This window comes from Marmota monax, unplaced genomic scaffold (assembly GCF_021218885.2).
Source record: "Marmota monax isolate L192 unplaced genomic scaffold, Marmota_monax_Labrador192_F-V1.1 WCK01_AAM20220418_F8-fsc00029, whole genome shotgun sequence".
In the NCBI taxonomy this organism is placed as follows: domain Eukaryota; kingdom Metazoa; phylum Chordata; class Mammalia; order Rodentia; family Sciuridae; genus Marmota; species Marmota monax.
Window position 1 is genome coordinate 13389678 of NW_026693024.1, and position 27478 is coordinate 13417155.

General features: G+C 46.2%; 1 protein-coding gene, 2 long non-coding RNA genes and 1 pseudogene across 15 annotated transcripts in view; 3 read left to right on the top strand and 1 right to left on the bottom strand.

Moving 5' to 3' along the window:
• Positions 1 to 27478, top strand: part of Phactr1 (phosphatase and actin regulator 1) — a 497389-nt gene that overhangs the window by 281785 nt on the left and 188126 nt on the right. For all 11 annotated transcript variants that reach the window (XM_046453339.2, XM_046453342.2, XM_046453345.2 and 8 more), the window contains one exon: positions 21097 to 21261. In XM_046453339.2, the coding sequence (XP_046309295.1) occupies positions 21097 to 21261 (165 nt within the window). The remainder of the gene's footprint in view (positions 1 to 21096; positions 21262 to 27478) is intronic.
• On the bottom strand, positions 586 to 15404 carry LOC124098507 (uncharacterized). 3 transcript variants are annotated; one of them, XR_009227656.1, is made up of 6 exons: positions 15286 to 15404; positions 13080 to 14684; positions 12005 to 12120; positions 6965 to 7959; positions 5491 to 5620; positions 589 to 2313 (listed from the first exon to the last, which is right to left on the bottom strand). It is a non-coding gene; the product is annotated as an uncharacterized LOC124098507 (long non-coding RNA). The 3 variants fall into 3 exon arrangements; XR_009227655.1 differs by having other exon boundaries at positions 586 to 2313; positions 5491 to 7959; XR_009227657.1 differs by lacking the exon at positions 589 to 2313 and having other exon boundaries at positions 5351 to 7959.
• Positions 15444 to 17267, top strand: LOC124098510 (uncharacterized). Its single transcript, XR_006853592.2, has 2 exons — positions 15444 to 15827; positions 16717 to 17267. It is a non-coding gene; the product is annotated as an uncharacterized LOC124098510 (long non-coding RNA).
• Positions 24487 to 27478, top strand: part of LOC124098524 (large ribosomal subunit protein uL30-like) — an 86922-nt pseudogene continuing 83930 nt past the window's right edge.

The following is a 27478-nucleotide window of genomic DNA, read 5'->3' on the forward strand; positions in this document are numbered from 1 at the left end:
CCACCCAGCTGCACCCCCAGCCCTATTTTGTATTTTATTTAGAGACAGGGTCTCACTGAGTTGCTTAGCACCTCACTTTGACTGAGGCTGGCTTTGAACTCACAATCCTCCTGCCTCAGCCTCCTGAGCTGCTGGGACTACAGGTCTGCTAAGGGCATTTGGAGACAGGGAATTCAGCACTGTGGGAGACTGTCCTGGGCATTATAGGACATTAGCAGCATCCTGGCCTGTCCCCGTTGGATGCCAGCAGCCACACCCTACTCCACAGTATGGTATCTCCAGATACTGCCAAATGTCCTTTGGGAGACAAAATTGTCCCTAGTGGAAGACCACTGGTGTCAATGGAGGATCGAATGGAGCCAACAGACATATGTTCCTACATACACACCTGGTGACTTATTCCTGCTGTTATATGCATCAGATTTTTCAGAATACTCTTAATCTCACATATTCTGCCCACTGACCTAAAAGGTATACCTAAATCCAAGATTTTCATTAAAAAATATAGTCACCGTCCCTAAACAGAGTTTAGGCCTCAAAGTTTGAATACGTTTATTTTACACTGTTCATTTTTTTTTTTTAATTTTTTATTGTTGGCTGTTCAAAACATTACATAGTTCTTGATATATCATATTTCACAATTTGATTCAAGTGGGTTATGAGCTCCCATTTTTACCCCATATACAGATTGCAGAATCACATCAGTTAGGCGAATAGTTAATGAACTTCGTAACTGGTTAATGATATTGGGCGTAATTATATCCATTACTGAGTGATGTAAATCTACTACTAGTTTAATTGAAAATGATTCCATTTAAAACTTTCAACAGGACAGTGTTAGTTTTGGGTCTGTTTTCTTCCCAGATCAGTACTAAGGTTAAAAAGGACCAGTGCATTTGGGGGGGGTTTTCGCTGTCACCTGTTTTACAGTGAGTTCCCGCTGTGTGTAGCTGGGAAGGGAGGGCTTTTGCTATTCTCCCTGACTGCCAGAACGTCTGTCCAGGTAAATTCTGTCACACTGGCTTTGTCACCTGAATCTGGCTTATTAACTTTAGGGTACATATTATTTATAAAATAATGTTGATATTATACAGATCTTTTTTAAAAAGCATTAAAAATTACCACTTTCTTTTCCCTCATTTTTTCTTTCTTTCTTTGTTATTATTTTTGAGATGAGGGTCTCACTGTGCTGCTCAGACTGGCCTCAAACTTGCCTGAGATCCTCCTGCCTCAGCCCCCCACCCTTCCCCCCAGGGATTTTAGGTGTGCTCCACTCACCCTGATACCATTGCTTTTTTTCATCTTATCTTTGCCCAAGGAATAGGCTAGTAGTAAGAAAAATGAAATCAAAGTCCGCCCTTCTGACTCGGCCTTCTACAAAATGGAAAAGGACATGTGGCCCTTTAGAACAAGATGACCAGTGACAGGGACTATGGAGAAAGGCGAGGGCATTTAAATCACGTCTTGACAATATTTGAGGTGGAACATGGTTTTCCATATCACTACCCTACGTCTTAAGGCACTCACTAGCCTAATGAAAGACCAAATTTTCAGTATGCAGAAGAACAATTCAGGAATATAATGTTTCAGCTAATTCTGTAGAATAGTTAGCTACCTTTGGAGATTTCTTTTGATCATACAGAGCCTGGGAATCATTTTGCCAAACTATCCCTTAGTAGGTTTCTTTTTTTTTTTTTTTTGACTTTACCATTTATTAAAGAAATATATTCTTACACCAAACTCAGGCCTTGAAAAATGATTGTGGCCTGCAGTATTTTAAATATTGGTTTTCCTAAAACATGGTTATTTTAAGCTCCACCTGTTTTTCTCTCGTGAATCAATATATATGTAATAATTGGCTTTCCTTCCTCTCCCCCATCTGGTTGCGTAGAAGAAGACCTGTGTAAATGAGTGACAAAGCATCTCTGTTGTTTTTCAGCTCTGGGTCCTGTGAGATCTTGGATCTGCAGTAGAATACATGCCATTGTTACTGTGTTTACAATAGTGTTTTACTAGGTCCTTATTGGTATGCGCAGAATACTTCTTGTTCCTTTGCATTTATATGATACTGATTAACCTTGTCGAGAAAGGTTCATTGTTTGAGAGTATGGACGATGTATCACATTTTTGTTGTTGTTAATTGGTTTTTGTTACTATTTTGGAGTTATGGTCAAAATTCCAGTAGAAGTCTCAATTTTGGGAAACTTCAAAACAAATTGTTTAACTTGTATTCCTGAATTTCATTAAAAGGGACCTGATTTCTGTTTTCTTCCTCTTGCACTTTCGTTCTAAGGTGTGGATTTGAACTTGCAACTACATATATAAAGAAAAAAATCATCAGAGAACAGCAGCTTATTATCAAATACATTAGCCATAGTTTAAACTGTGTACAGTAAAATAAGCACAGAATTGATACGTAACTCACCCTAGCAAGGGCCTGTGGTTCCATTACTCAATGTCTCCCCCCCAGCCAGACTCCAAAAAACTGGATGTTCCACAGAATTACCTTCAAACTCTCAAACATCACATTTTTACTATCAATAAAATCCCACTGTTGCTTTTTGGCAGGGTCCTGATTTGGAAAACTAAAATGAGGATCTTCTTCCCTCTGTACCTCTCTCCAGCCCTGACTAAATTGGAGACATAACTGGTTACTTTTCATTTTCATTGTGCAATAACTGCAAATCCTTGACACAGTCTAGCTGCTATTATCATGAGAGTACTGCACATAAAAGTATTAGTGCCAGTTTTATGGACAGGTTGTCTTGTATGAGCACTCTGTTAAAATGTACCATTATATCATTGATTTCTTTGACAAATAGCCATATGCAGTAGTTATTGGCAATTAGATAAAGAAAAAAGGGATTTTAAGACAACTATATAATGCCGTTTTGTTTCTAGCTATTTATTCTAGTCAGCCAGCCTCAGAACCAGAAAGAGAATTGCTGTCCCCGGTATTGACTCAGTCTGTCCAATCTTGAAACTTAATTCACGCAAACACGACTACTGGCATAGAAATTGTGTCGACCTTTACACTATCAATCAATTGTTCTGGAAGAGAACCTGGCTGGTCCTCTGAAGATAGAGCGACTTGGAATCTTCCTGTTTCACAGAGGACCTTAAACAAAGGGCTGGGTTATGGTTTTTAATAAAATTGTCCATACTTGATGCCAAGCTTAATAGAGCAAAATGGTCTCAAGAAATAGTTCTAAAATCCATGCATGAGCTTATCTCTAAGACAATCGGAAAATTGTTTTCATCCTATCTTGTCTAAGCCAATACTTGATTGTGAGTGTGTGTATGTGTGTACACACACGTGTGTGTATCCCACAGTATTTGCGTACTTCTGAGCATCAGGTACTTATTTTTGTTTAGTCCACAAGACTGGACAGAGCAGATTCTCAGTAAATGTTTATTGAACTGAATTCATAAAAGGTGGTTTGTTGGAGAAGCCAGCTTTTGTTACAGTACTTAATATAGATTTTTTTCTTTCTCCAACCAAAACACTTCCTCTTATGTCTTATCTTAGAAGTTCAGGTATTGATCTCTTGGTGAGCTAAATAAAATAAAAAGAAAAATAACTAAAAAAGAAAAATTCCGCTCTCTGGTTCTGGGGCTGAGGGTCTAGAGATGACTTGTTGGTCAGAGTTAAATTTTCTGAGCCTTGTTTCTCCATTCGCAAATAGAGAGTTCTCCCACTGGCTTGTCCTCCTGAGTTGAATCTTCCTCACATCAACTGAATCTTGTAAGTGCCTCTAATTTTTATAAGTACCAAAGGGCATAATTACATCTGAATTTGAGTAGTATGGAAAGGATTTTTTTTTTTCCTTTTCTGGGCAACAAAAAGCTATTAAATAAGCCATGCGTAGTGGCCCATGTCTGTAATCCCAGCAGCCCTGGAGGCTGAGGCCAGAGGATTGCAGGTTTGAGGCCAGCCATGGCAACTTAGCAAGGCTGTTAAGCAACCTAATGAGACCCTGTGTTAAAATAAAAAATAACAGGGTGGTGGATGTGGCTCAGTGGTTGAGTGCCCTTGGGTTCAATCCCTGGTATCAAAAAAAAAAAAAAAAAGAAAAGCTAAGAAATAGATCAAGAAGTCACTTTCCATGGTTCTTAAAGGACAGTTCAACAAGTATCAAACACTGTTGGAAACCCATGAAAACACTGACTTCATGGAGGCGAATTTCTTTCTGCTTAGTGCACCTCCATCAGAGCCACTCGTGGCTATTTCCACTTAAATAAATGCCTCTGAAGCCTTCAAAGTGTCCGCAGCGGCTGCTTCGTGCACAGAGTGATTGTGAATGTGTCTGAATCACTTTTTGCCTTTCTGGTCGAGTTAGCTCTAAGATTAAAACCCAAATTATTTTGTTTTCCCAAGGTAAAGATTAATTGTAGCTGTGTCTTGTTAGGCCAGCTAATGGGCCCTGTGGTTTTTATTAGTCTATAAATGCTAGGCTTCGTTTCTCATGAGAGCACTATTTTCACATAAATTAAGTCCTAGAGGATAAAGATGAATGTGGCGTCCAATTAAACTTGAATTCATTTTATTATATTCTTTCCTTCAGAATCTTCTCTCTGTTTGCCCTTCCCCTCTGCCCACTTTTAAGACAGGAGTGTAACTCCCTTCAAAATACAGATATTCCAAGAAGTTCTAGGATTGATCCCTTTTGAACCTAGCAGGCCATTTTTACGTGTTGTTCTAATTTCTAGTTAATGATTCCTATAGATCTCTTTTAAAATTCAAGAAATTCAAGGTAAATATTAAATATTAGTGGAAAGCCAGGGCAAAATATCTTATATTAAAAAATATATTTTATGGTGAATTTATTTATTTGTCTTGTGGTATTGGGGATGGAACCCAGGGCCTCACATATGCTATGATGTGTTTGCAATAATTCTGACGCTTGTTGGACTCTGTAGTTCAGCCAGGAGCTGGGATTATAGTACAGGACTCATGCCTTGGAGTGTGAGAGAGAGAACATTCAGGGTCATCAGTAATTCCCTCATGGCCAGCGCACTCAACCATGAGTTCCACCAAATACCATCTGTAGATCTGTTAGACTTCAACACAAAGCAGTATTCAGGCAGACTGGGCTGTCCTCATCCAAAATCTGAAATGCTCTCAAACCCAAACCTTTCTGAGCACTGATGTGATACCACAAGCAAACACTTCCACACCATGAAACGCTGTTTCGTGCACAAAATTATTATTAAAATTATTGTATAAAATGACCTTCAGGCTAGGTGTTTAAGGAGTGTATGAAACATAAATGAATTTTGGGTTTGGACTCAGGTCCCAACCCCATGATATCTCATGATGTAGATGCAGATATTTCAAAATCCAAATAAATCCAACATCCAAAGCATTTAATAAAAGGGATCTTCACCTGCATTGCAATAATGACAATTTATTTTTCTCATATATCGATCCCAGTAGTTAACACTGGTTAGTACCCACCCTTTGCAGGTTGCTACCACTATAGGATTTACCTGTCTCCCTTCCTCGTTACAACTTCAGAGACAGAGGGTCTCTGGCCTTCACTCTGGTACATAGGTAGCTACTGAGGTTCAGCACGTGGCAGATAGATGGCAGAGATGGGATTAAATCCACCCCTGCTCCCTGAAAAAAAAAATGTCAGAAAAACATCATAGAGAAGCTCAAGTTCATTATAATTTTATCAGCCAAGTAGAACCACTCTTAGCTGAGTTTCTTCTAAATCCTCTGCCTGCCATAGATAGAAAGCCAGAATTATACTATACATAACATTTGGCAATTTATTTTTTTTCACCGAGCAATGAACAGTGGCAATTTTTGATGCTAATAGAACTAATAGAATAACCCATCATTTTTGTGTGTGTGTGCCAGGAATTGAACTCATGAGCACTTAACCATGGGGCCACATCCCCAGCCCTTCTTAATTTTTTTTCTTATTTTGAGAAAGGGTCTCACTAAGTTGCTGAGGCTGGCTGTAAGCCTGAGATCCTCCTGCCTCAGCCTCCCAAGCTGCTGGATCACAGGTGTGCACCACCGGGCCCGGGCTCCGTCATCATTTTTAATGGCCACATAGACACACATTGGTTCCTTAATTTAGTGAATCCCCCACGATTTGATCACTTGGGTCATTGCTTTCTGGGCTATTATATACAAATGAAAAATATATATAGTTTAGTTTGTGATGTCACCCTTCAATAATAGACCCAATGACCCCAATCAGCAATCTCCTTGTGTCATGGGGGGTGAACTTGTGTGAAAAGCCAGTGATCAAGTTCAAGCAAACACGTCGACTTGGTCAGTCCAGGAGATAACGCTTAGAACCAAGAGAGCTTTTAAAAGCAGTGTGGCAGCTGCTCATGTCCCCTTGGGTGTGAGCCGGTTCTCGGGTGCCATTCCTTACCTGCGGTCCGGAGGTGACACGGCCTTCTATTGTGCCGTGGTACCTACTGGGTGAACCTGCATTGCGTTCTCTACCAGGGAACATTCTAGGAGATGGGAAGGCTTGGGTGTGGGGGGGGGGAGCCAGAGCTTGTCCTGTCTTTTGTTTAGAAATACTCAGTCGCTTTCCATTCAATCGGTGTCCCTGAGCGTCCACTACGTGTCACGAATGGTCATCTTACCCTCCAGAGTGCGCCGTGCTGTAGTGGCATGTCAATTAGGCGGGTTTGGACTGCAGTAGCGGAAGTCCTTATGCACATTGGACATTCTCACCCAGCAAATCTGCCTGTGCAGCAGGCTCGCCCCGATCCCACCTCCCATGATTCTCTGCTCTCTGCACCCCCCACCTTGCTCCAGGACTCCGGCCCCCGATGCTGCAAGACTCCTACGACCCTTCAGTCCCCACCTCCCAACACCACAGTGGGCAGGGGCAGAAATGGGGTTGTTTCTCAACTCGGGAAGCCTTTCTTAGGAGCCACCCCTGCAGGCACCCCTGAGAGGTCTCCTGCCAGATCTGGGTGGCCCGCTCACCGTTCACTAGTCAGAGAGCCACCGGCTGCAGCTTGCGCTGGGTCCCCCTCTGGGAAGGACTGGACTTCAGAGGGTCCTGTTCAGAAGGATGTCTGTGACAGAGGAAACTGGCAAGCAGCGGTGACACAAGTCGTTAATCAGCCAGGCAGAGGGAGCGGCAGTGTCAGGGCATCGAGGCAGAAGTGGTCTGTCACTGGTATTTGAAGGAAAGAAAGCAGAGGAGCAGGAGCCTGTGTGTGGTCGGTGATGGGGCTGGTCACGTCCCTGTGAGTTGGCGTGAAGGCTTCTCCCGCCCTAAGAGCGAGGAAGATCCTGGGGGGATTGGGCCAAGAGCAGGGTGCACCTCGATCAGGTGTGTGAGAGCTGCCCCTGGCTGCTGCATGGAAGACCTTAAATAACCAGAGCAGAACCCAGAAGCTGAGGGTGTAGACAGCTGGTCTCCAGAGGAGGGGATCAGGAGGGTGGGAATAACTCAGGGGCTCCTTTAGACCCGTCTTGGGGATAAATCTGGGTGATCTGGTGCAGGGAGGGAGGAGGTGGAGTTGAGGACAATCCTGCTCCTTCTCTCTGAGCAGTTAGATAACGGCTTTGCCATTCCTGGAAAGTGGTTAAGGATAAAAATGATTCACTTTAGGTGAAGTGGAGGTGAGGTGCCTGTGACCTGAGGGAGATGAAGCAAGGCGTGATACTAGTTGTGACGGGGAGACTGTGCCAGAGCATGGATTTATGTGAAATCATTCTGTTTCTCACAATGATCCCCCCAGGTGGGTGCTGTTACGTCCCCTGTTTTACACATATGGATAATTGAGACCCAGAAGTTAATTAGCTTGGCCCGCGTTACGCACCAGCATTGGGTCAGTTAGGAGAGTCTTCTCGGCTGAAGCGACACCTTTAGAAAAATGTCCAGGTTATCAATGCTGATCAAAGCCAGGGGAGCAAATGGAATTGTCTGGCGAAAGCTGAGCCCTGGGAGATTTCATGATTTAAATCAAGGCCTGAGAGAGAGAAAAAAAAAATACTAGTGAGGAGAGAGGGGAGAGAAGAAGAGAAACTTCTGGTAGATGGGCTTCTTTTAAATGAATATTCAAGTGTTAAAAATCGTGAAATTGTTTGGCTCCTTTTGAGACTGAGAAGCAGCTTTGAAAAAGGTTCTGAAGTTCTGCCAGAAAGAGTGTCAGATATGAACATATATGTCAGCACTTGATGTCTGCTGCTTGCCAACCATAGGGTTTGGATAAACTCAGGCAAATCCCTGCTTTGCATCAGGATTAGGCTCAGAGGCAAAAAGCACATAAAATAGAAATAGTATAAGCAAGATAGGGGTTTATTTCTCTCTCATATAACAGAAGGAGACAGAGGCAACAGTTCCAGGATGCTGTCTATGGTGGTCCACACAATTCTTTAAGACCGAGGTGCCACAGTTCCTGCTCCATCCTAACTATGATGTCCCTTGCGTCCACAAAGGCTGCCACATGCTAGGCATCACATCTGTGCTACACAAACCCAGAAGTGAAGGGGAAAGCCAAGAAATAGCACATCTCTCCTTTTTAAGTAGACTTCCTGGGGGTGATTCACAATGCTTCACAGCTCACATCTTATTGACCAAAAACTTGATAATATGGCCACACCTAGAGACAGAGGAGACTGGGAAGCAGCCCTTTAGCAGGGCAAAAATCAATTTGTATTCACCCAAGAGGAAGGGAAGAATGGATTGGGCAGGGAACCAGCCATCTCTGCCACTGTCAATTTGCTCTTTCGTAAAAGAGGGTTTCAGATATTCGTCTCACCTCTCTTGTTGGGTTTTTTTTGGAAGGATCCAGTGATATAAGAACCGGGTAAATGCTTGGTAAATGATAAAACAGTATTCAAACGGTTGCTGTGAGATGCTCATTGATTCCCCTCTGGCACTGAAGGCCCTTAAACGCGTTTCAAATGAGAGATCCTTGAAAAAAATTCATACATTTCACTAATTTGTAGGGTCAAAAGCAGGCAATGTGAATTGGTGAGAGAGTATTTTTCTGCAAGCTTTGCATTTCAATGGGGGAAAACCTTCCTCTGCCTTCAGAATCCACTGCAGAAATGGCTGAGATAGATACTTAGTAAGCTCTGCAGGAAAACCTCCCATCCATATGCCGTCTCTGCTGACCTCTGCACCGTCCAGAGAATGTTTTCTGGTAGATAAACTGGGAAAAGGATGTGGAGACAGCAACACGTGTCATTAACACACCTGGCAACGCAGCAGGGCTCGCAGACCTAGGTTCCTGTGGAGAATGCATTTAAGGGAATGGTTCTGTCACTCCAAAGCTGGTTACAGGGATCATGAAGGCACAGAACGCAAAGATGGCCGGGCATTTAGATACCGAGCTACTGAGGGTGCCCTGATGTCCCCAGGCGTGGGTAAAAATAGAAGTTTCTTTTCCTACTGAAATCAATCTAGGGCATTCGGGAAGTATCTGTGAATATTGATATGCTTTCTTAAATTTTGAATTTGAATTCAGAAGCAAAAGATGTTTTTGCCTTTTGGTGTCTGACATCTTTTATCATGTGTGCTTTATGTGTTGGTTATTAGTTCCATATGCCTCTTCCAGTAGTGTGTGCTTTAGTGTGGTTGGTACTTTTTAGGATTTTTAAAGAATAGGAACATCTGAAGGCTGAAGCAGGAGGATTGCAAGTTCAGAGCCAGCCTCAGCAATTCAGCAAGGTGCTAAGCAACTGAGTGAGATCCTGTCTCTAAATAAAATATGAAAAAGGCTGGGGATGTTGCTCAGTGGTTAAGCACCCCAGGGTTTAATCCCTGGTACCAAGAAAAAATAAATAAAGAATAGAAACATCCTCTTTTCTCACCACTTCTGTTCCATAATTTGAGTTTACAATAAGTGCAGGTTTGCTGAGTTGGTGTGTCATAACCTCATGCCCTCAGGGGACTTGATACAAAAGTGGCTGGGTTCTAGGACACCCAGGGATACCAAAATCCACAGAGGCTCAAGTGCCTTCTATAATATGATCTGGTATTTGCAGAATCTTCCTCTCTACTGAAATTCATCTCTACCTAACGCAAGGTGAATGCTCTGTAAGTAGCTGCTATATAGGGAATCGTGACAATTTAAAAGGCCAGTAGTGTTCGGCACAGGTGCAATATTTTTAATAGTTTCAGTCCAAGATGGGTTGAATCTGCAGATGAAGAAGAACCTGCAAATGCAGAAGGGGCCCCTGTATTTCCTAAAAGTACCTGAAGAGACAGACATGAGGGCAGGAGCCCGCCATGACATCTGCTTACTCCTGTTTGTCTTTTCCTTGACTTGATACCTTATTATTTAAGGCTTAAGGGTTTTGAAAAGGAGGGCTGGGGGCACAGCTTGAGCTAGGGCACTTACCCAGCATGTGTAAGGTCTGGTCAACCTCCAGGGTGTGCACCTGTGCACGTACACACACACACACACACACACACACAACTGAAAAGGGGAAAATACTTCGCTCAAAAAGAGCTAGTGTTAAGACGAGTCTCATTGTGTATCCTACAGAAATACTGCAAGGATGCTCTATAAATTAAAATACCTGTTGCAAGGAAAACAGGAACAAATCATTGGTAGATGGTGAGCCCAGGTTCTAGCCAACAACTGCACTTGAGCGACTTAAGGGTCCCACTTGGGATTGAGGCAGCTCTGTGAGCTTTTTCCATGCCCTGGAGAGTGGGTCCTAGTGGAGAGTCATTAACTGCACTTTCTTATACCCTCAGCTGAGACAGAGCAGCCCCCACAGGTCAGATGAGATGGCTGGGGCCCTGAGGGGTTGGGGAAGGGGGTCCAGGGTGCATACAGGCAGGGCAACAGGCATAAGTAATCAATAACCCAAATTTTGAGTCAGGCAATATTTAATGAGCACCCACTAAATGCTACTCACACTCGTTTTTGCATGTTAATATAGGGATTATACATTCTGGTGGGATTATTATCCCCATTTTGCAGTTAAGTGGTTCTGAGAGGATCATCTATGTTCCTGTGGTCACACAGCTAAGTATTTGTGGGCACTTAGACCTTGATGTTCAGCGTCAAGTTCTGGGTCCTAAGGTCATTAGACCAAAAGAATTTTTAAAAAAGCACTAAATTAAAGAGGAATTGAGACTTTTTTTTTCCACCAGCGCTGGGTGAGGGGGACCCCAGGCCTCAGACATGCTAGGCCAGAGCTCCGTCCACCACTGAGCTACACCCCGACCCTATTCAGAACTTCTTAGGGGGCAAAATTAACCACTGAATTTCCCCGTGGAGACAATTTTAATAAAATTTTAACATCTTTCTTGCAGAATAGTAAAGATCTCTAAAGAGATTAATAAGACAAAAAGAATAGGACATTTGCCTCTGAAGAAGGGACGAGTGGAACCCAATTTCTGTGTTCTGAGACAAGATAAATGGAGAATTTTCTTGTGAAAATCTCAACAAATATTCTAATGGGGCTCTTCCTCTCTGACCGATGAGCAGGCCTAGTCGGGCTATTGATGGTGATGACAATATCCACACGTGGGGAAGGAGAAAAGAAAACAAGGGGATTTCAGCAAGGATCAGCCCCCGTGCAAAACACTCTTCCCAGAAGTACGATTTGGATTTCCCACAGCCACCTCCCAAATGACAAATGACACTGAAAAATTGGTCTGGGAGCTAAGGGGCGCTACCTAAGGACACTGTAATGTCATCAGAGGAAGAAAATGAGAGCTGAGCTTAAGAGGCGGTGGACGCAAGAAATGATATTTCAATGGAATGTCAGGTGTCATGTGCTTCTCTGCCACCCTGCCACAGTGGGCAGTGGAGTGTGGCTGCTACCAGGAAACCGTGGAAGGAGCTCAAGGGAGGAAAAATGCCAGGAAGTGTTTGAACCGCGGCAGAATTAACTGAGGGGAAGGCGGTTTGCAAAGAACTGAATCAGAAGGCCTGCTCAGCCCGGGCGAGAGCATTCTGGAGCCATCCATGAGACGTGATGTGCGGCCCAGGATCCTGGCCCACTTTAGTTCCCGGGGTAACTTGGCACATTCTGGGGCAGGGCACTTACCCGCTCTGTGTCTCCTTTCCTGCATCCGTAGAATAGGACAAGAAAAGATGCTAACACAGCAACTGGCCCACTGTGTCCCCTGGAGCCCCTGTCTGTGAGGTCTTCATGAGGTCCCACTGAGGAAACACGAGCCACCACATTTGTGATTAAATTTGGGAAGCAGAGGGCTAAACAAAGTTGAGAAGATGCATTGCAGACCTTGTCAGAGCCTTGAAAGGGCTAAATTGTCATGGGGACCTTTGAGAAAATAGCACATCCATCATAATTATGGGAGAGGGAATTTGGGGGATGTTATGGGGATGTTTGGAAGATCTAATGAGATTGAGAAAAAAAAAATAAAGCACTATGTGAACAATGTGCGTTTTAAGGGAATTCCCAATAATATGAGGGGTTTGGGGCTGACAGACACCACCAAAGTGTGGCTTCATTTTTGACACTAGCACCTTCCTCCTTAGCCAGCCGCCCTAAGATAACTCTTATAGAGCCCTTGCTCCATGCCTCCAAAGAGTCCTTTTACCATCTACCTCTTGTGTGAGTGTTCTGTTGCTGTGAGAAAATATCTCAAGAAATCAACTTAAAGGAGAAAATATTTACTTGGCTCCTGGTTTTAGAGGCTCCAGTCCATGGTTACCCTGCTCTGTGGCTGCTGGGCCCGGGTGAGGCAGGACACCATGGCAGGGAATCTGTGGTCAAGCAAAGCTGACCACCTCACAGTGGTCAGAAAACAAAGAGGGAGAGAGAGAGAGAGGGGAAGGGACCAGGCTCCCAACACCTCCCTTCAAGGACAGCCCCCCCCCAATGACCTAACTTCCTCCCAGTAGGCTCCACCTCTTAAAGGTCCCTCCATCTCCCAATAGCCCCATGGGCTGGGGCCCCAGCCTTTGACCTATGGCTGTTGGGGGACAATTAAGATCCAAACCATAACTTAGCCTGTTGGTCCTGTAAATCAGTATTATCCCCATCTCGCAGAGTGGAAGTTCTGGATCTTTTTCTAAGCTCATGCAGTATATTTTTTGATTACAAGAAGAGAAAACCTAACCCAACCTAACTTAGGTTAAAACGAAACAAAACTTACTGTCTTAGGTGAGGAAATGGTTTCAGGTATAGCTGGATCCAGAGCAGCAAATGGTGAAGTGAGGTTTCAGTCTCACATGAGTGGGTCTCTCCTTTCCTCTCCTTGGCTTAATTTTCAGGCAAGCCTGTCCCTTTGCAGTAGCAGGAAGATTGTCGGCAGAAATATGCTGTAGGACAAGGGTTGGCAAACTATTGGGCCTGAGTCCATCAAGCCACAGAATTTACCATGTGGCTTAATAGAAGGAATGTGCTGACCCCTGCAGGAGGAACCAGGGTTTGTTCAGGTTTGACTTGCATCTGAAAGGCACTGTTTATTTAACTGCAAGGATATGAGACCCTAGGGTCTAAGGTTTCCAGACCATAAAGAGTCTGCATCATTTAGAGATTGTTGCTTTGGATTAACACAAGACTTTACAAGTTCATTTACAATTCAAATAAACAAGTTCCTTTCCCTGTACAAATATATTCTGTAGATTAAATGAGTAAGAGAATGCTTTATAAGCTTTTGTAGTCATTACGTGTATGATTGAAGGCTAGACTCCCGGGCGATGAAACAGGAATTTTGTATGGAGTATCTCAGAAAGAACTTTGCTAATGACATCCAGTGTCTCAGTAAATACAACACAGAGCCCGTGGAATTGTAAATTTAAATAGGACCTCTTCCCCTGCCCGTCTGGTCTATTAGCAGTGCTTTTTGTTTATTGACGGCTGATGGTCATGGAACCAGAAATGTCCTCATAGAGATATCCTCGTCCTTCCAATGCAGCAGTTAGAAAACAGAAGTCAGTTGACATAATAGGATTGCTGCTTCTTCAAAGCTTATGAATTGTCGTCACGACCTGGAGATTCTTTCAGTATCATCTAGGGCTGAATGAAGGCTTTTACGTCGGCAGCCCCTACTTGGACTAGGCTCGGAGCCTGTCTAATCTGCAGTCTCAGCTGAAACAGAGTGCCTGTCGGTATTCCCAGAGAAATCTAGAATGGAGTCCTGTTGCCTGGCCAGGCTGTAAGGGTGGAGAATGCAAAGACATGGTTGGCCAAGCACAGGGCACGTGCCCTCCTCTAGTGTCAGAACTGAGATCATTTCTTCCTGAACCCCCTAGACTGGGAGGAGAGGAGGGCCGACTCCTGAGGAAACTCAGGAAGCCCTTGTCACCTGCTGGGAGGCTCCAGGAAACTTGGACCCACCAGCAGCCACAAGATGATAGATGTGACCCTACCTCAGCTTGCTTTCAAAATCAGCATTTTCTTCACTCTGTAATGTAGAACATTTTTTAAAATTTGATCTTTTTATTGTTGTTGATAGATGTTTATTTTTTCTTATATTCATATGCGGTGCTGAGAATGGAACCCAACATATGTGAGGCAAGTGCTCTGCCACTGAGCCACAACCCCAGCCCCAGAGCATGTTTTGAGTGAAGCAGATTTGAGCCTATTCGGGTCACACTTGGCACTCACTGAGCTCCTGCTTGCAGCTTGTGACACAGGTGCTTAGTAGAAAATGTCCTCCTGGTCCCTGATGTCTTAGCAATCTAGGATGGGCATCTTCCAGGGCATCCACACACAGGCGGGCACAACTATTTGGCATTTTAGGGTAAGACAGCACCTGTTAGTGGAATCGGATTATATTGTCATCTCTTTTGTCATCTTTTCAAAAATGGAGGTCATCTCCTCCCTCATCCCTGAAGCCTCCTGTCACTTGGTCAGTAACAGAGAGAGTTGAAGAGCCAGACACTCACGCAGCAGGGAGGTGTCCTTGAAATGGGACAGGTCTTCATTAAAAGCATGCATTTCTTTTCTTCTGAGGAATTGCTTCTTCCTATTCACTAGCTTCTCCTCCATTTCCCCAACTATAAAATGGGGCTGTGTACACCAGCTCATAAAAGGAGCATGAGGATTCCATCATGTGTTTTTTTTTTTTTTTTGGGGGGGGGGGGTGTAGGTACTAGGGGATTGAACTCAGGGGCACTGAATCACTGAGCCACATCCCCAGCCCCATTTTGTATTTTATTTAGAGACAGAGTCTCACTGAGTTGCTTAGTGCCTCACATTTGCTGAGGCTGGCTTTGAACTCGAGATCCTCCTGCCTCAGCCTCCCAAGCTGCTGGGATTACAGGCCTGCGCCACCGTGCCTGGCTGTGTGATGTGTTTTAAGTGCTCAGGTTGGTGCCTGCACAGACCTAGGGACTGAAAAATGGTACCATTACCTTCCTCATTCCCACATCCTTGTCATGGTGTCAGCTTTCCGTCACTGTGACCAATACTTGAAACAAATCCACTTCTCAGGAGGAAGCGCTGACCTGGGCTCACGTTACAGAGGTTTCCGTCCACGGTTTCTTTGCCATTTCTTTGGGCCTAGGGTGGCCCAGTAGGTGGAAGCCCAAGGAGGAGGAAACCTGTTCACCTCCTGGCAGACAGGAAGTGAAGAGAGCAGGAGAGGAAGCTGGGCTCCGGTATCCCTTTAAGGACACGCCCCCAGTGCCCTGACTTCCTCCAAGGAGGCCCCACCTCTTAAAGGTTCCACCACCTCCCTGCAGCACGGCAGGCTGGCCATGAGGCTCTTAATCTTGTGCCTTTAAGGTCCATTCCAGATCTGAACCCTGAGGTCGTCATCATCGTTTAGTGAGCTTTTCCTCCACTGGGATCAAAAAGCATGACAAGAACAACACAGAGAAAGAAAAGTTTATTGGGGGTCACGGTTTCAGAGGTTCAGAGCATGGTCAGCTGACTGCAGTGCCCTGGGCTGGAGGTGAGGCAGAGCTTCATGGTGAAGGGCGCGGTGCAGGGAAGCCGCTCAGGACAGCCAGGAAGCAGAGAGCCCCCCTCTCTAGGGACAGAGTATAAACCCCCAGTGCCCTGCTTCCTCAGCCACATCCGCCTGCCTGCAGTCACCACCTTGTTCATCGCTATCAGTGGATTAATCCAGACAGTAATACAGGGATTCAAAGAGCCAGATGTTCACACAGCAGGGTGGAGTTCTTGAAAATAGATAAATCTTAATTAGGAGCACGGGGTTTTTCCTGAGAAATCATTTTAAATCTTTGTAACCCAAGCATTTCACCTCTGAACGCTCTTGGATTGCCCCCCCCCCCCCCCCCGCATGGAGGACACCTTCATCCAACTGTAACAGTCAACGTCCTCAGCGTGGGTGCCCAAGGAAGTGCTGTCCTGTTCAGATAGTCCCTGTCCAAAAACCCAGGTCAGATTCGCATTCGGGTCCTCCCAAAGTCCTAGGAGCACTGGGCCCGTGGGGCGAGCTACTATCAGAGCCCCAACTGCCCTTCTCCTTCTTCCATGTGGCCGACTCCAGCCAGGAGAGACGCATGGCCACCAAGCCTGCCTTCTTCCCAGTGGCTCAGAGACCCTGGGGGACAGCCTTCCTGGGCCAGCAGAGAGCCACAGTTGGTGCCATCCTTGGACCTGAGAGCCCAGCCACCACAGAGTGGCAGAGGTGCCACCTCTTATCACCGAATGCCCCTGGATCCCCCGGGAGCCATGCCAGGGTGCATGAGGGAGGACAGTCAGGACCAGCAGGCACAGGTTCTTTGGGTCATGGTGATCGAGATCACATCAATGGTACCTTCTCTGCATTTCTATGGAGAAAGAAAAAGCATCCTCTAACTGCTTTTCCCCTGCAGATGGAGCAGAACCCAGCCAGACTGCAAGGGAGCCCCAACTGTCTCGTCGCTTAAAGCGTGTTCTCTGGGACACTGGAGCTGGGGGGCCCCCAGGAGATGTTGGGCTCAGGCTCCCGCTGCCCCTCAGCCGTCTGCATCAGCTCAGCTGCCCAGCTGCCTGCCTTTGGACCCAGCATCTTGTCTTGGCCGCGGACACTGGAGCGGATCCATGTCTAAGTGGGCATTTTATCTAGGCAGCCTCTCCCCTGTCCACTGCACGAGGCGTTCCCCTTTGAGACTGAGAATAGAGGGCCCCAGCAAAGCAGCCTTTATGTGATCTATGGCAAAAAGTCTCTCTCGTGATCCTGCGCTAGATGACCTTGATTCTGAGCCTGGTTTGTTCTCCTGGCTTTTCAAGCTGCATTCACAGGTTGGCCTCTTGTGTCACTCCTGGGACTTCCAGTCTCCTCCTCTGATGGCAAAGCATTCCGACAGAGAGCGAGGCCCTGTCCCCAGATGAATCGGTGGGGAACGTAATACGGGTGATTAAAACATAAATCACTTAAGCCTAATGTAGTCCGGTCTGCTCAGTAATCTACTGCACTGAAGGGCTAAACATCTTGAATTTAATAACACACTTATTAAGGATTCATTTCACCAGAGTTATAATCACGTCTTCGCGGTGCTTTCCTGTTCCTTGCCGCTCTGGTTGTTCAAGGCACTCCTAATTGATCATAATTATTTTAATGTGGCTATTTCAGAATAATTTTTATTCATTTCTTAAATACATCCTTGGGAAGCAGCCTCTGGTCCTCTGGGTGCCTTTTTCTTGAGATGAATAGTGATACTGATTTCCACACCTCTCGAGATGTGGGTGACGGACTTGAGTGAGACGCAGTTCCCGTGCGGCTCTGCCTGGGTCCTGGCTTACACGGTGACAGTGGCCTTCTGACTATTTCCTCTGTCACCTGTTCCTTTAGGTTCCAATTCAGCTTCCCTCCGCTGCCACATGGTGATATCCCTAAGAAGCAAATCTGAGGCGTGCTGATCAGGAACCGTCTCAAAGAATCGGACCACGCTCACCAGAACCGACCCTCCCTCTCCGGGTCTCACTCATTGTTTTCTAGCCCCCTGCCGATCACGCGTCTTCTGTCTACTCTGTTCTTAGCATCAGTATTTATTTTCTCCCCACTTCCGGGGTGAGCTCCCCGAGTCTGTATTCCTACCTACTCCGTGTGCTGATGTGGCCTCGGTGTCTGTTACAAAGTGAGCGCTCAGAGCCTACCGTGGAACGGACCGCGGTGATTTCCCGTTTTCAGAGTCTGGTCCTCTTCCCTCTAGTGATAGGAGGGGACTCAGGTGCCTATGAGGCCTGTCCAAAGCTCGGGTGAGCTGCTTCGACCCTCCATGGCGGGCTCTCCTGCTCTCCAGGGCACCCCCCTGGCTCTCCTGCTCTCCAGGTCTCCCTATGTCCTAATGCACTGACTCGCACGATCCACGGGGTCCCTGACTCCTAGATGTGCCAGGTGTGTCCAGCAGATCTCTGGGGTTACTTCGTCCTGCCAGGATGTAATTCCCCCCTTGCCCATGCAGGGAGGAGACCCCTTGCTCGTTCAAACCTAAGCCAATGGGACCACCCCCCATTTGGGACCGCTGCCTGGCACGTGGTCACAGTTCCATATACATTGGTAGGATGAAGGAATCTCCCCATCTTCTCCAGCACTGAGGCAGAATTCGTTGCTGTCTCCACTTTGCCTTCATTCGGTTATTATTATTACTTATTTTCACCGGTCCTTTTTGGTTACATTAAGATTCATTTTGACATAATTATAAAAGCATGGAATATACTTTGTTCTCATTCAGCCCCAGTGAGTCCCCTTTCCGGGCCCTCCTCCCTCCCCTGAGTCCCCTCCCTCTACCCCACTGGTCGTCCCTCTTGGGCTTTGCCTCGCTGCCCCTGTTGAGGCTGATGCGCTGTGAACCCCTGGGTCCCCTTGAGGCCTCTCTGTTCAGTCCTTCTGTTCGTCTCCCCCAGAAGTGCTCACAGCGTCTGGTGCAGAATCACGCAGTCACTCCATCCATGATGGAGGAGACGAGCTGTCGGTGCATCAGACCACACTCCACCATCCCCACCGTCCCCGTCTTATGAGGGGCTGCCCTTAGGATTCTCAGCTCACCTGGGGCGGCCAGAGTGCCTTGCACGCACTGGAAATTGTATTTCAAATTTCAGACTCAGGCCTTTCCCCGGCTCCTGAGATGTGACCAGATCCTCCCTCCAGATGCTGGGCAGCTGCAGCGACCCCGGCTCCCATGGCCCCACTTTCCCCGGGGGGAACCACCCGTGCCCTGCAGGGTGCTGTACTGATGCCCAGGATGCTCAGCAGGTTGGGTGGAGTCCGTGGGGTTTCAGCTCAGGGTGTCTGAATTCACAGTGCGTTTGCCATCCGAGGTCAGGAACGTCTGCAGTCATTGTCATCGTCCTCGCATCTGCCCAGATCATCGCCGAGCTCAACCCCCAGCCTGTGCCCCCTCCGGTGTTCCTCGTCTCAGGATGAAGGGGGCCGTGCCACTGATGTGCACCTGGCAACCAGGAGTGATCTGCTTCCTGTCCTGCAGGTCACTGGGTCCTAAGTCACATGCATGGACTTTGCTTCTGCCCCTCCTCCAAGTCCTTCTACTTCCTCTCAAACCTACTGTCAAGAGCCTTTGTCAACCTGTCACCATCTGTCACCAACACAACTGCCACCACAGGCTGCCTGGCACGTGGTCACCGTTCCAGATAGATTGGTAGGATGAAGGAATCTCCCAAGTTAAAAGCATTTTTTTGTGTAATAACAGGGGCCACAGATTGAGCTTTCACAGACTGCAAATGTTGCAAAAGTCCAGATTTTTCTGAAGGACAGGATCTGAGGCCAAACACGGTGGTTTTTGAATTTGCCACAGCTTTAGATGTAATTTTGCTTTCTGGAAAGTTGAGTTCTTTCCACCCCCTTGATTTTGCCAAGGAAGTTATTTTCTCTGATTAGTCTTGCCTTAGAAATTCAAGTCAGGGTACATTTAGCTCACTGGAAGATGCAAATACTCATGAAAGACTTTGTTTTATTTTATGTTGCAAGAAGTGTTGGGCCGATAGTGGCCTTCAAGAAAGTGTCCACAGTGTTTCCTTAAGAAAAACTGAAAGTCTGAAACATCCTGTGTTAGCTTTCTGTTCCTGTAACAAAATACCAGAGATATTCAACTTATAAATAAGAAAGGTTTCTTTTGGCTAGGTGTTTGGGAAGTTTCCGTGACTGATTGGGCCCATTGCTTTGGGTTGGTAGTGAAGCAGCACCTTCTGGTGGGGAGTGCATGGTGGAGTAAACTGTTTGCCTCCTGGGAGGGAAGCAAAAGGAACAGAGGAGACTAGGCCACACCCCCAGTGACCTAGGACCTTTCATTAGGTCCCACCTCTTAAAGGGTCTACCACCTCCCAGTAGTGCAACAGGTTATGGACCAAGCCTTTCACACATGGTTCTTTGGGGGACAATCCAGATCCTGCACTCTGCAAATGCTGTGTCATTGAGAACAGTCTAGATGCTCCCTCCAAATACTCCCAGCTCTCGATTTCTTAGAAGATTTTTGAAAGCACATCTACAGGGAAAAAAAAAAAAAGACCTAAGAGGAAGTTGTAAAATCTGATGGAAGTGTGCATGATTCTAAAGTTGGTCAGTGCCCTTAAGATAGATAGTAAGTGTGCTGTACAGAATTCAGTGCTCCTCGGGGCCTTGGTAGAGCAGGCGGGAGGGAAGTGGAGAGCCGTGTGTGGCGGAGATGTCAGCATGGGGACAGACCCTTGATAAAACAGTCTCCTTTCTTCTCACCAAGGTTATATGATCGCATCTGCCAAGTCTAAGCTGAGAAATTGCTGACCTCATTTGACTCTTGGGATGGTCTTTCCTTGCCTTTTAGGTGGGGTCTCTTACAGGTCCCCCTCCTCCTCCCCCTCCCCCTAAGTGAGGTTGGGCGGATCTGGTTGGGGGAGCAGGTGCAGTGACACACCCTCTCATCCCAGTTGCTTTGGAGGCTGAGGCAGGAGGCTCAAGGAGGCCAGGCCAGCCTGTGTAACATAGCGAGACCCCCATCCCTTACTTAGGAATGAATGGGTGCATGCACGGATGGATGGATGGATGGATGGATGGATGGATCTGGTCGGCAGGCTCTGCGACTCTCGGCTTTGGCTGACTGTCCCCAGCTGTTAGAACACAGTGGTATGACTTCCATTCCAAAAGGCAAACGGAGCGGGAGCCACGTGGTTCCTGTTATCTGTAACCATGGAAAACGCTGGCCATCTGTGAGGCTCCCATTTTAACACTTTTTTCTCTCTCCCCTCTGTGTTTCCATCTCTTCCTTGGGAAAAACAAGCTGAGGAGGTGGAGAGGCTGGCGGCGATGCGTTCCGACTCCCTGGTCCCAGGTACCCACACCCCACCCATCCGGAGGAGGAGTAAGTTTGCCAACCTGGGCAGGATCTTCAAGCCCTGGAAGTGGAGGAAGAAGAAGAGCGAGAAGTTCAAGCACACGTCGGCAGGTAGGGTGATGGCGTCCTCTGGCTCCACTGGGCGTCCCCTGGATTCAAACCCTGGGTCTTCCTGGTCGGATTTCATGATCGGAAGCTGAACAAAGAGAAAACTCAAGGCTCGGGGTGGCCCTGGTCTTTGGTGGTTGCTCAGTGTGACTGAGAGTGGCCCTGACAGCCTGTGTCTTCTCAAATCTCACGGGATTCTGTTGTTGATATTGCCTTTTAATTTAAAAACCATCATTTTATTGGATCTATAAATGATGGGAACTTAGAGCTCCACCTTTTCTCTGATGGAACGCGGGCCGTCTCCCGCTGACAGTCCGTTTCCTATCATTCATTCTGTTTTTGCTGCTCGGGTGTAAGTCAGCTGCCGGCACAAAATGAGTTATGTACGCTCTTTGGCAGATGAGAGTAAGTTATTTCATGGAGGAAAAATCTTGAATAAATGATTCCTAGACGAGGCAGGAGAACAAAGAGTGGAAGGGAATCGTCATTGGGGTGATCAAGATAGCTGTGCAGTTCTCAGTGGGGTGAACAGCAAGGGAGTGTGGGAGGGTCAGCAAGATTGAGGGCTGGTCAGTCCTGGGGTCAGACTGCCCGGGTTCAAATCCCAGCTCTGACACCTGCTAGTTTGATAGCTTGCTCAGTTTATTGAACTCTGTGTCTCAGTTTCTCATCTCTGAAACAGGGCTAAGAATCAGCTAAGAATTAACTGCTTACAGGAGTTAATATTTGTGGAGATTTTATGTGGCAATGGAAGTGGACATTTTTAAATAAGTGAGAGTGTTCAGAGGGAAATGTACAAGGGTAGAAAAGAGAGTCATTGCACTCTTTTGGGGTTTGAGATGAGATGGTGGAAGAGCTCTACAGGTTCTTTGTGGTTTTGGCTTGGTCTGCTTGGGTTGGCATAACAGTTCCACAGACTGAGGTGACTTAAACGAGATAAATCTATTTCTCATGGTTATGGAGGCCAGAAGTCCAAAATCAAGGTGCGGACAAGGTGGGTTCCATTCTGAGATGGAATTGGGGGCTCCATTCATGTGTTGAATGACCACACTCTCCTCCTCTTGGCTGGTAGGTGGCCGCCATCTTGCTCCACACTCACGTGGCCCCTTTTTGTGCAGAGAGAGACACGCGGAGAGAGAACATCCTCTCTAGAGTTTCTCCTGATACCTGCACCAATCCCCACATGAGGGTTCCACCCTCTTGACCTCATGTAACCCTCATTAGCTTTCCAGGGACCCACCTCCTCAGCCCGTCACACCGGGACTTACAGCTTCAACGTAGGAACTTGGACAGGTCACGAGTTGGTCCGTCCCCCAGCCTGGCTTATGGCCTTGGTTTCCTTCACCCCCCATCTGCTCTCTCTCCCCTGATTCTCTCCTGAGAATCATCACTGCCTGTTTGTGGGGTTTCTTCCTCCTTTGTTTGGTCCCCAAACTAACTTTGAAGTATAAGATGACCTGCGTCTTACACCTGGGCCTCGGTCCATAGATCTGAGAATCTTCATGCCAATCACTTTGAGAAAAGAAAGAGAACAGCAGACAGAAAAGTTGGAGGGAGTCTTGAAATCTTAAAGGTTCCCGCGATAGACATCCCCAATTCATGTTTCATGACTCCCTTTCTTGATGAAATCCCTGACAGCCTGTTGGTGTAATTATCTTATTCCTAAGATAAGAATGAACAAGTCTCCAGCCCATGGCCCCTCTGCGTGTTCTCCACCGGCTCCGTCATTGTGCGGATGGCTTAAGGTAGATGGTGGATCATTTGTGGATCCTGAAAGCCACTGAGTAATTTGCAGGTGAGCAAGACTCCAAATGAATGTCTTCCACTGAGGGAGTCAGAAAAGGACCCTCCTGGGTCAATGGATTATAGGTATCAAGATGCTGTTTGGCACAGAAGGAATAAATTCTGGTGTTCTGCAGCACAATAGAGTGATCAAAGTTTACAACAACGATTGATCTGTTGCAAAAAGAACTAGAATGAGTCCAGTACAAAGAAATGACAAGTGTTTGAGGAAAAAGAAATGGGAATCACCCTGATTTGATCATTACACGGTGTATACACAACGTGATAATCACACTCTGCCCCATAGATATGTACAATTATGATGTGCCCATTAAAAATGAAAACTAAAAAAATAAAAATAAATTGTATGGTAAAAAAAAATGAAAACTAAAGGAAGAAGAAATCTAATTGGAATAGATTCTGCAGGCCTAGTCAGGTGTAACACACACCAACAGGGAAGAAAGTGGGAGCATTCGTTAGCACTGAAAAAAAATAGCAACCAAGATCCCACAGATCCCTCTCTGACTTTGCTATGCAGAATTGTTTGTAAGAACATAAACACACATTTAAATAATTGCCATTTGTCAGCGTGAATCCCTGGATGATGGAGTAGGAGACGTGTTTCCTCCCAGCAGGCCGAGGCCTTCGTTAATACCTGTGGCGAGGAAGGAAGGAAAGCCCGAGTCCTCCTCCCATGATCCATGACGCTGACTTCTTCCAGACATTGGAAAACTTGTCCCTGAGACAGGCAAAGACAGTGGTGTCCAATTACTCACGTTAAAATCTGGAAGCTTTCCATTGCAAGCTCTTTGGGGAGAAAGAATCAAAACACGTGGCAAGCAAAGTTAATAACTTGAAGTCATTCTTATCATGAACTATTCTTAGCAAGTTTTTTTGTGATGTCCACAGCCCAAACGATTAATTTGTCAGTTCAATATGATATTTATACGTAGTTTTGGATTTTTTTAAAGAAGAAAATTCACTCCTGAATTAGAGAAAGCAGAGGAAAAATTATAGGATATCTTTATATCACTATTGATGGACAAGTACATCATACAACTGCAGCTATTCTAGTTTAAAAAAGAAAATCAGTGTTTTACCCTGGAGCACCCTTTCTTCTTAGCTGCATCCCAAAATATTATTTATTATTTTTGCAAAGTAGGGACTTCCTGGACTCGTTTATATCTCAAATGAAAAATTTGACAGTGTAAGATTGTTTAACAGGATAATTTGTGTATTGGCTCCAATGATACTTGAAAGCACAAACTTTGCTACCTGCGGATAAGCGTTGTATGTTAGATAAATATATAAGAGAATGGATTTTTTGGTAGGACTAGTACTGGTTGGTCAGCTTTAGCTAACTGGTCAGCTTTAGCTAGTGTGTAAAGATTTGTCTTGTACGTGGGTAGTAGTAAGTTAAAGATGATTCAGTGAGTCTTGTTGATCATGGTCGTGGAGACCTATTCAGACCCCTGCAACAGGTAGAAGGGCTTCTCTGGTGGGGTCTCGTAGGAGGGAGGGAAATCAGACTCGATTCTGAACTCTGAGACTCCTGAACAAGTGGGGATCTGCAGCCAAGGAATGGGGTGAGGGTCCATAGGTGGAAAATTACTAAGAGAAAACATCGGGGGTGGGGGATTATGGATAAACCAGCCTAACCAGATTTTGCTGAAAACAGACCAGGATAACCAGACACCATGTGGAGGAGGTAGCAGCTGAGGGATATGATTAGATACCAAGGTTGCCCAGTGGAGGGGGATTCCGGTTAAATTGACTTACCAGGGTCCGTGCTGAAATGGGACAATGCAGATAGGAACCCAGAAGTCTAAAGTCAAGCCAAGTAGGAAGAGAGTTCAGAGGAACGTGAGCAGGGTAGGCTAATGAGAAGTCCCTGTGATCACATATATATATCATATATGATATCTTGCCCTACAGACAACAAGGACCATGATTTTAAATACAAAGAATTAGTCCACATATTAAGTTTAGGTTATATATTTGTATTTTAAATAATGTGCCTTTTTAAAACAAAAAAGCTGTCTGCACAGTGCATACTCAGCCCCTTCTGAGTTTCACATCTGTGATTTGCCATCCTCAGCTGCATTATAGTTTCATTACTAACTGAAGTTCCAGGGGTGCCCGTGTGTGTGCATACTGCACCCTCAGAGGTTCCACCCAGAAATGTCATTTCTAAGTCTTGGAGCAATAAGAAAACTGCATTGGGAAATTATGATCTCAACATTTTCAGCCCTTTTGGCATCAGTGGTTTGGGGAACCCTTTGAAGACAGGTCTCCATATCTCATGCTGACCATACGTCCAGCACATTCCGAGCTGCAGGCTCATGTCCTTAAAGAGCCTTGAGCATTCAGACCTAGAGGCTGGTTCCCAAAGGTGGGCAGCAGGGTCAGATAGGACCTCCCCTCAGAAGCCTCCCTGGGTAACAGGACAGGAGGAGGCTCACGGTGACAGGTGGAGCTGACACAGGAGTCCTCAGAGAGTGGGTCCTGCATGTCCAGGGCCTGCAGAGCAATTAGCCAGCCATGCTCAGCCCCCTGTGGGGAACAAGCCCAGGGAGTGTCCACTCCTGCCCTGGGAATGCAGACAGACGATCACGTCTTCTCTGAAATACAACAGATAGTGTCTTCCACGTAGTCAGCCGTTAGAGTCTTATCCAAATTCCTGGAAAATGAAGACTGAGTTTATAAGTGGGACTGGCAGAAATAAACTGAGGATACCACTGGATCTTGCTTTTATTTCCTCTTGACAGAAGATCATAAACCACAGGGGTTATCTACAGTCTAACTTCCTTGTATGCTTCTAAAATTTTCGGCATACCTAGGACCCTAGGGAACGGTCTACTGAGTCTACCATGTGGCCTTGGGAATGGGACTGAGCCGGAACAGATCTGGTGGCATGCACAAGGTAGAGCGAGAGGCTGAAGTCAAAGTGAGGTCATGCCTGTGGGCAGTGCAGGAAGGGTGCGTAGCCCAGTGGGAGGGGAACTTGACTTGGTCTGAGAGGTCGGAAGGACATTTTTAAGGAAGAAAGGCTAGAGCTGGAATCTGAGGGGAAGGGTAGGAATGAAGAAAATGAGCACTTGAGGCATAAGAAACAGCATGTTACAAGGCCCTGTGGTAGAAAAAAACAGGGATGAGCAGTCCAGGAAAGCAAGAAAGACGAGTGGCTGCAGAGCGAAGAATTGAGAGTGTGGTGTGTGCTGAGTCTAGAGCCAACCAAAGATGGGGTCCTCAGCGTTTCTGCGTCATGGAGAACAAATGAGACCAGAGAGCCAGTGGCTGAGGCCACACCAGACAGGAGGCCATTATGCAATGAGAGTAGCTTGAACTAATGTCGGGTGGGAAAGGGTTGGATTTAGGAGATGTTACAAGAAATAATGAATCAGACACAGGAAGGGGAAAGAGACCGTAGTGTCACCTTCAGAATGGAATTCTCCGTTTGGGCATTTGGGTGTAGTGTTCTTTAGTGTTAGGTAGGAATCCTCCATTTGTGATAATGTGGGTGAACCTAAACAACATTACACTAAGTGACACAGCAGTCACAGAGGGACAGATCCTGCGGGAGTCCACTCATGTGTGGTTTCTAAATACCCAGACTCAGAAGCAGAGAATGGGTGATGGTTGCCCTGGGATGGGGAGGGGAAGGGTTGGGCAGTGGTTATGTATAAAAGTTCAGTTATGCAGACAGAATGAACCCCAGGTGTCTGCTGGACTTTAGTGCTTCAGCCAACAGTGCAGAGCTGGACACTTAGGAGTGTAAGGTGGTGGATCCCAGGTTAAACGTTTCTACTACACACACACACACCTCAAAGAGACACAAGGAAACTTCTGGAGACAGAGGTCCATCACCATGATTGTCATGTATCACTGGGTGTATATATGAATCTGTCCAGACTCATCAAATAATATGTTAAACATGCAGTTTGGGTTTTGTATGCTCAAAAAAAAAAATGTTCTTAGACGAAGTATCAAGTTTGGCACCTCGCGTGGGTTTCGGGTATGTGGTGGTATGTGGTGACGCCCTCCCAGAGGTGAGTACTTTGGGAGAATGGTGGGTGTGGTGAAGGGACTCCAATTCTAGATAAGAGCTTAACTTCTTTGCCATGTTCCCAGTTGGCAGTAGGATACTCAAAGCCCAATTTGCATATCTGAGGGTCTTATGCAAACTTGGGGTGATTTGCATATGCATGATAATTAGGGTGATGACCCGTGGGATTGGCAAGGAAACCAGTGCAGAATGGAAGGAAGAGAGATAATGTCAGACTTAGAGACAGGAAGAACCTGGTCACTGTTGACTACAGAGAAGAGAGTGAGCCTGGAAGGAGGCAGAAAGGCAGGGCTAGAGCGGTAGGGGGACCAGACAGGTGTGACGGGAACGGCAGGGACCCAGAGGCTGGCTGCCGTGGTAGGTACGGTGATG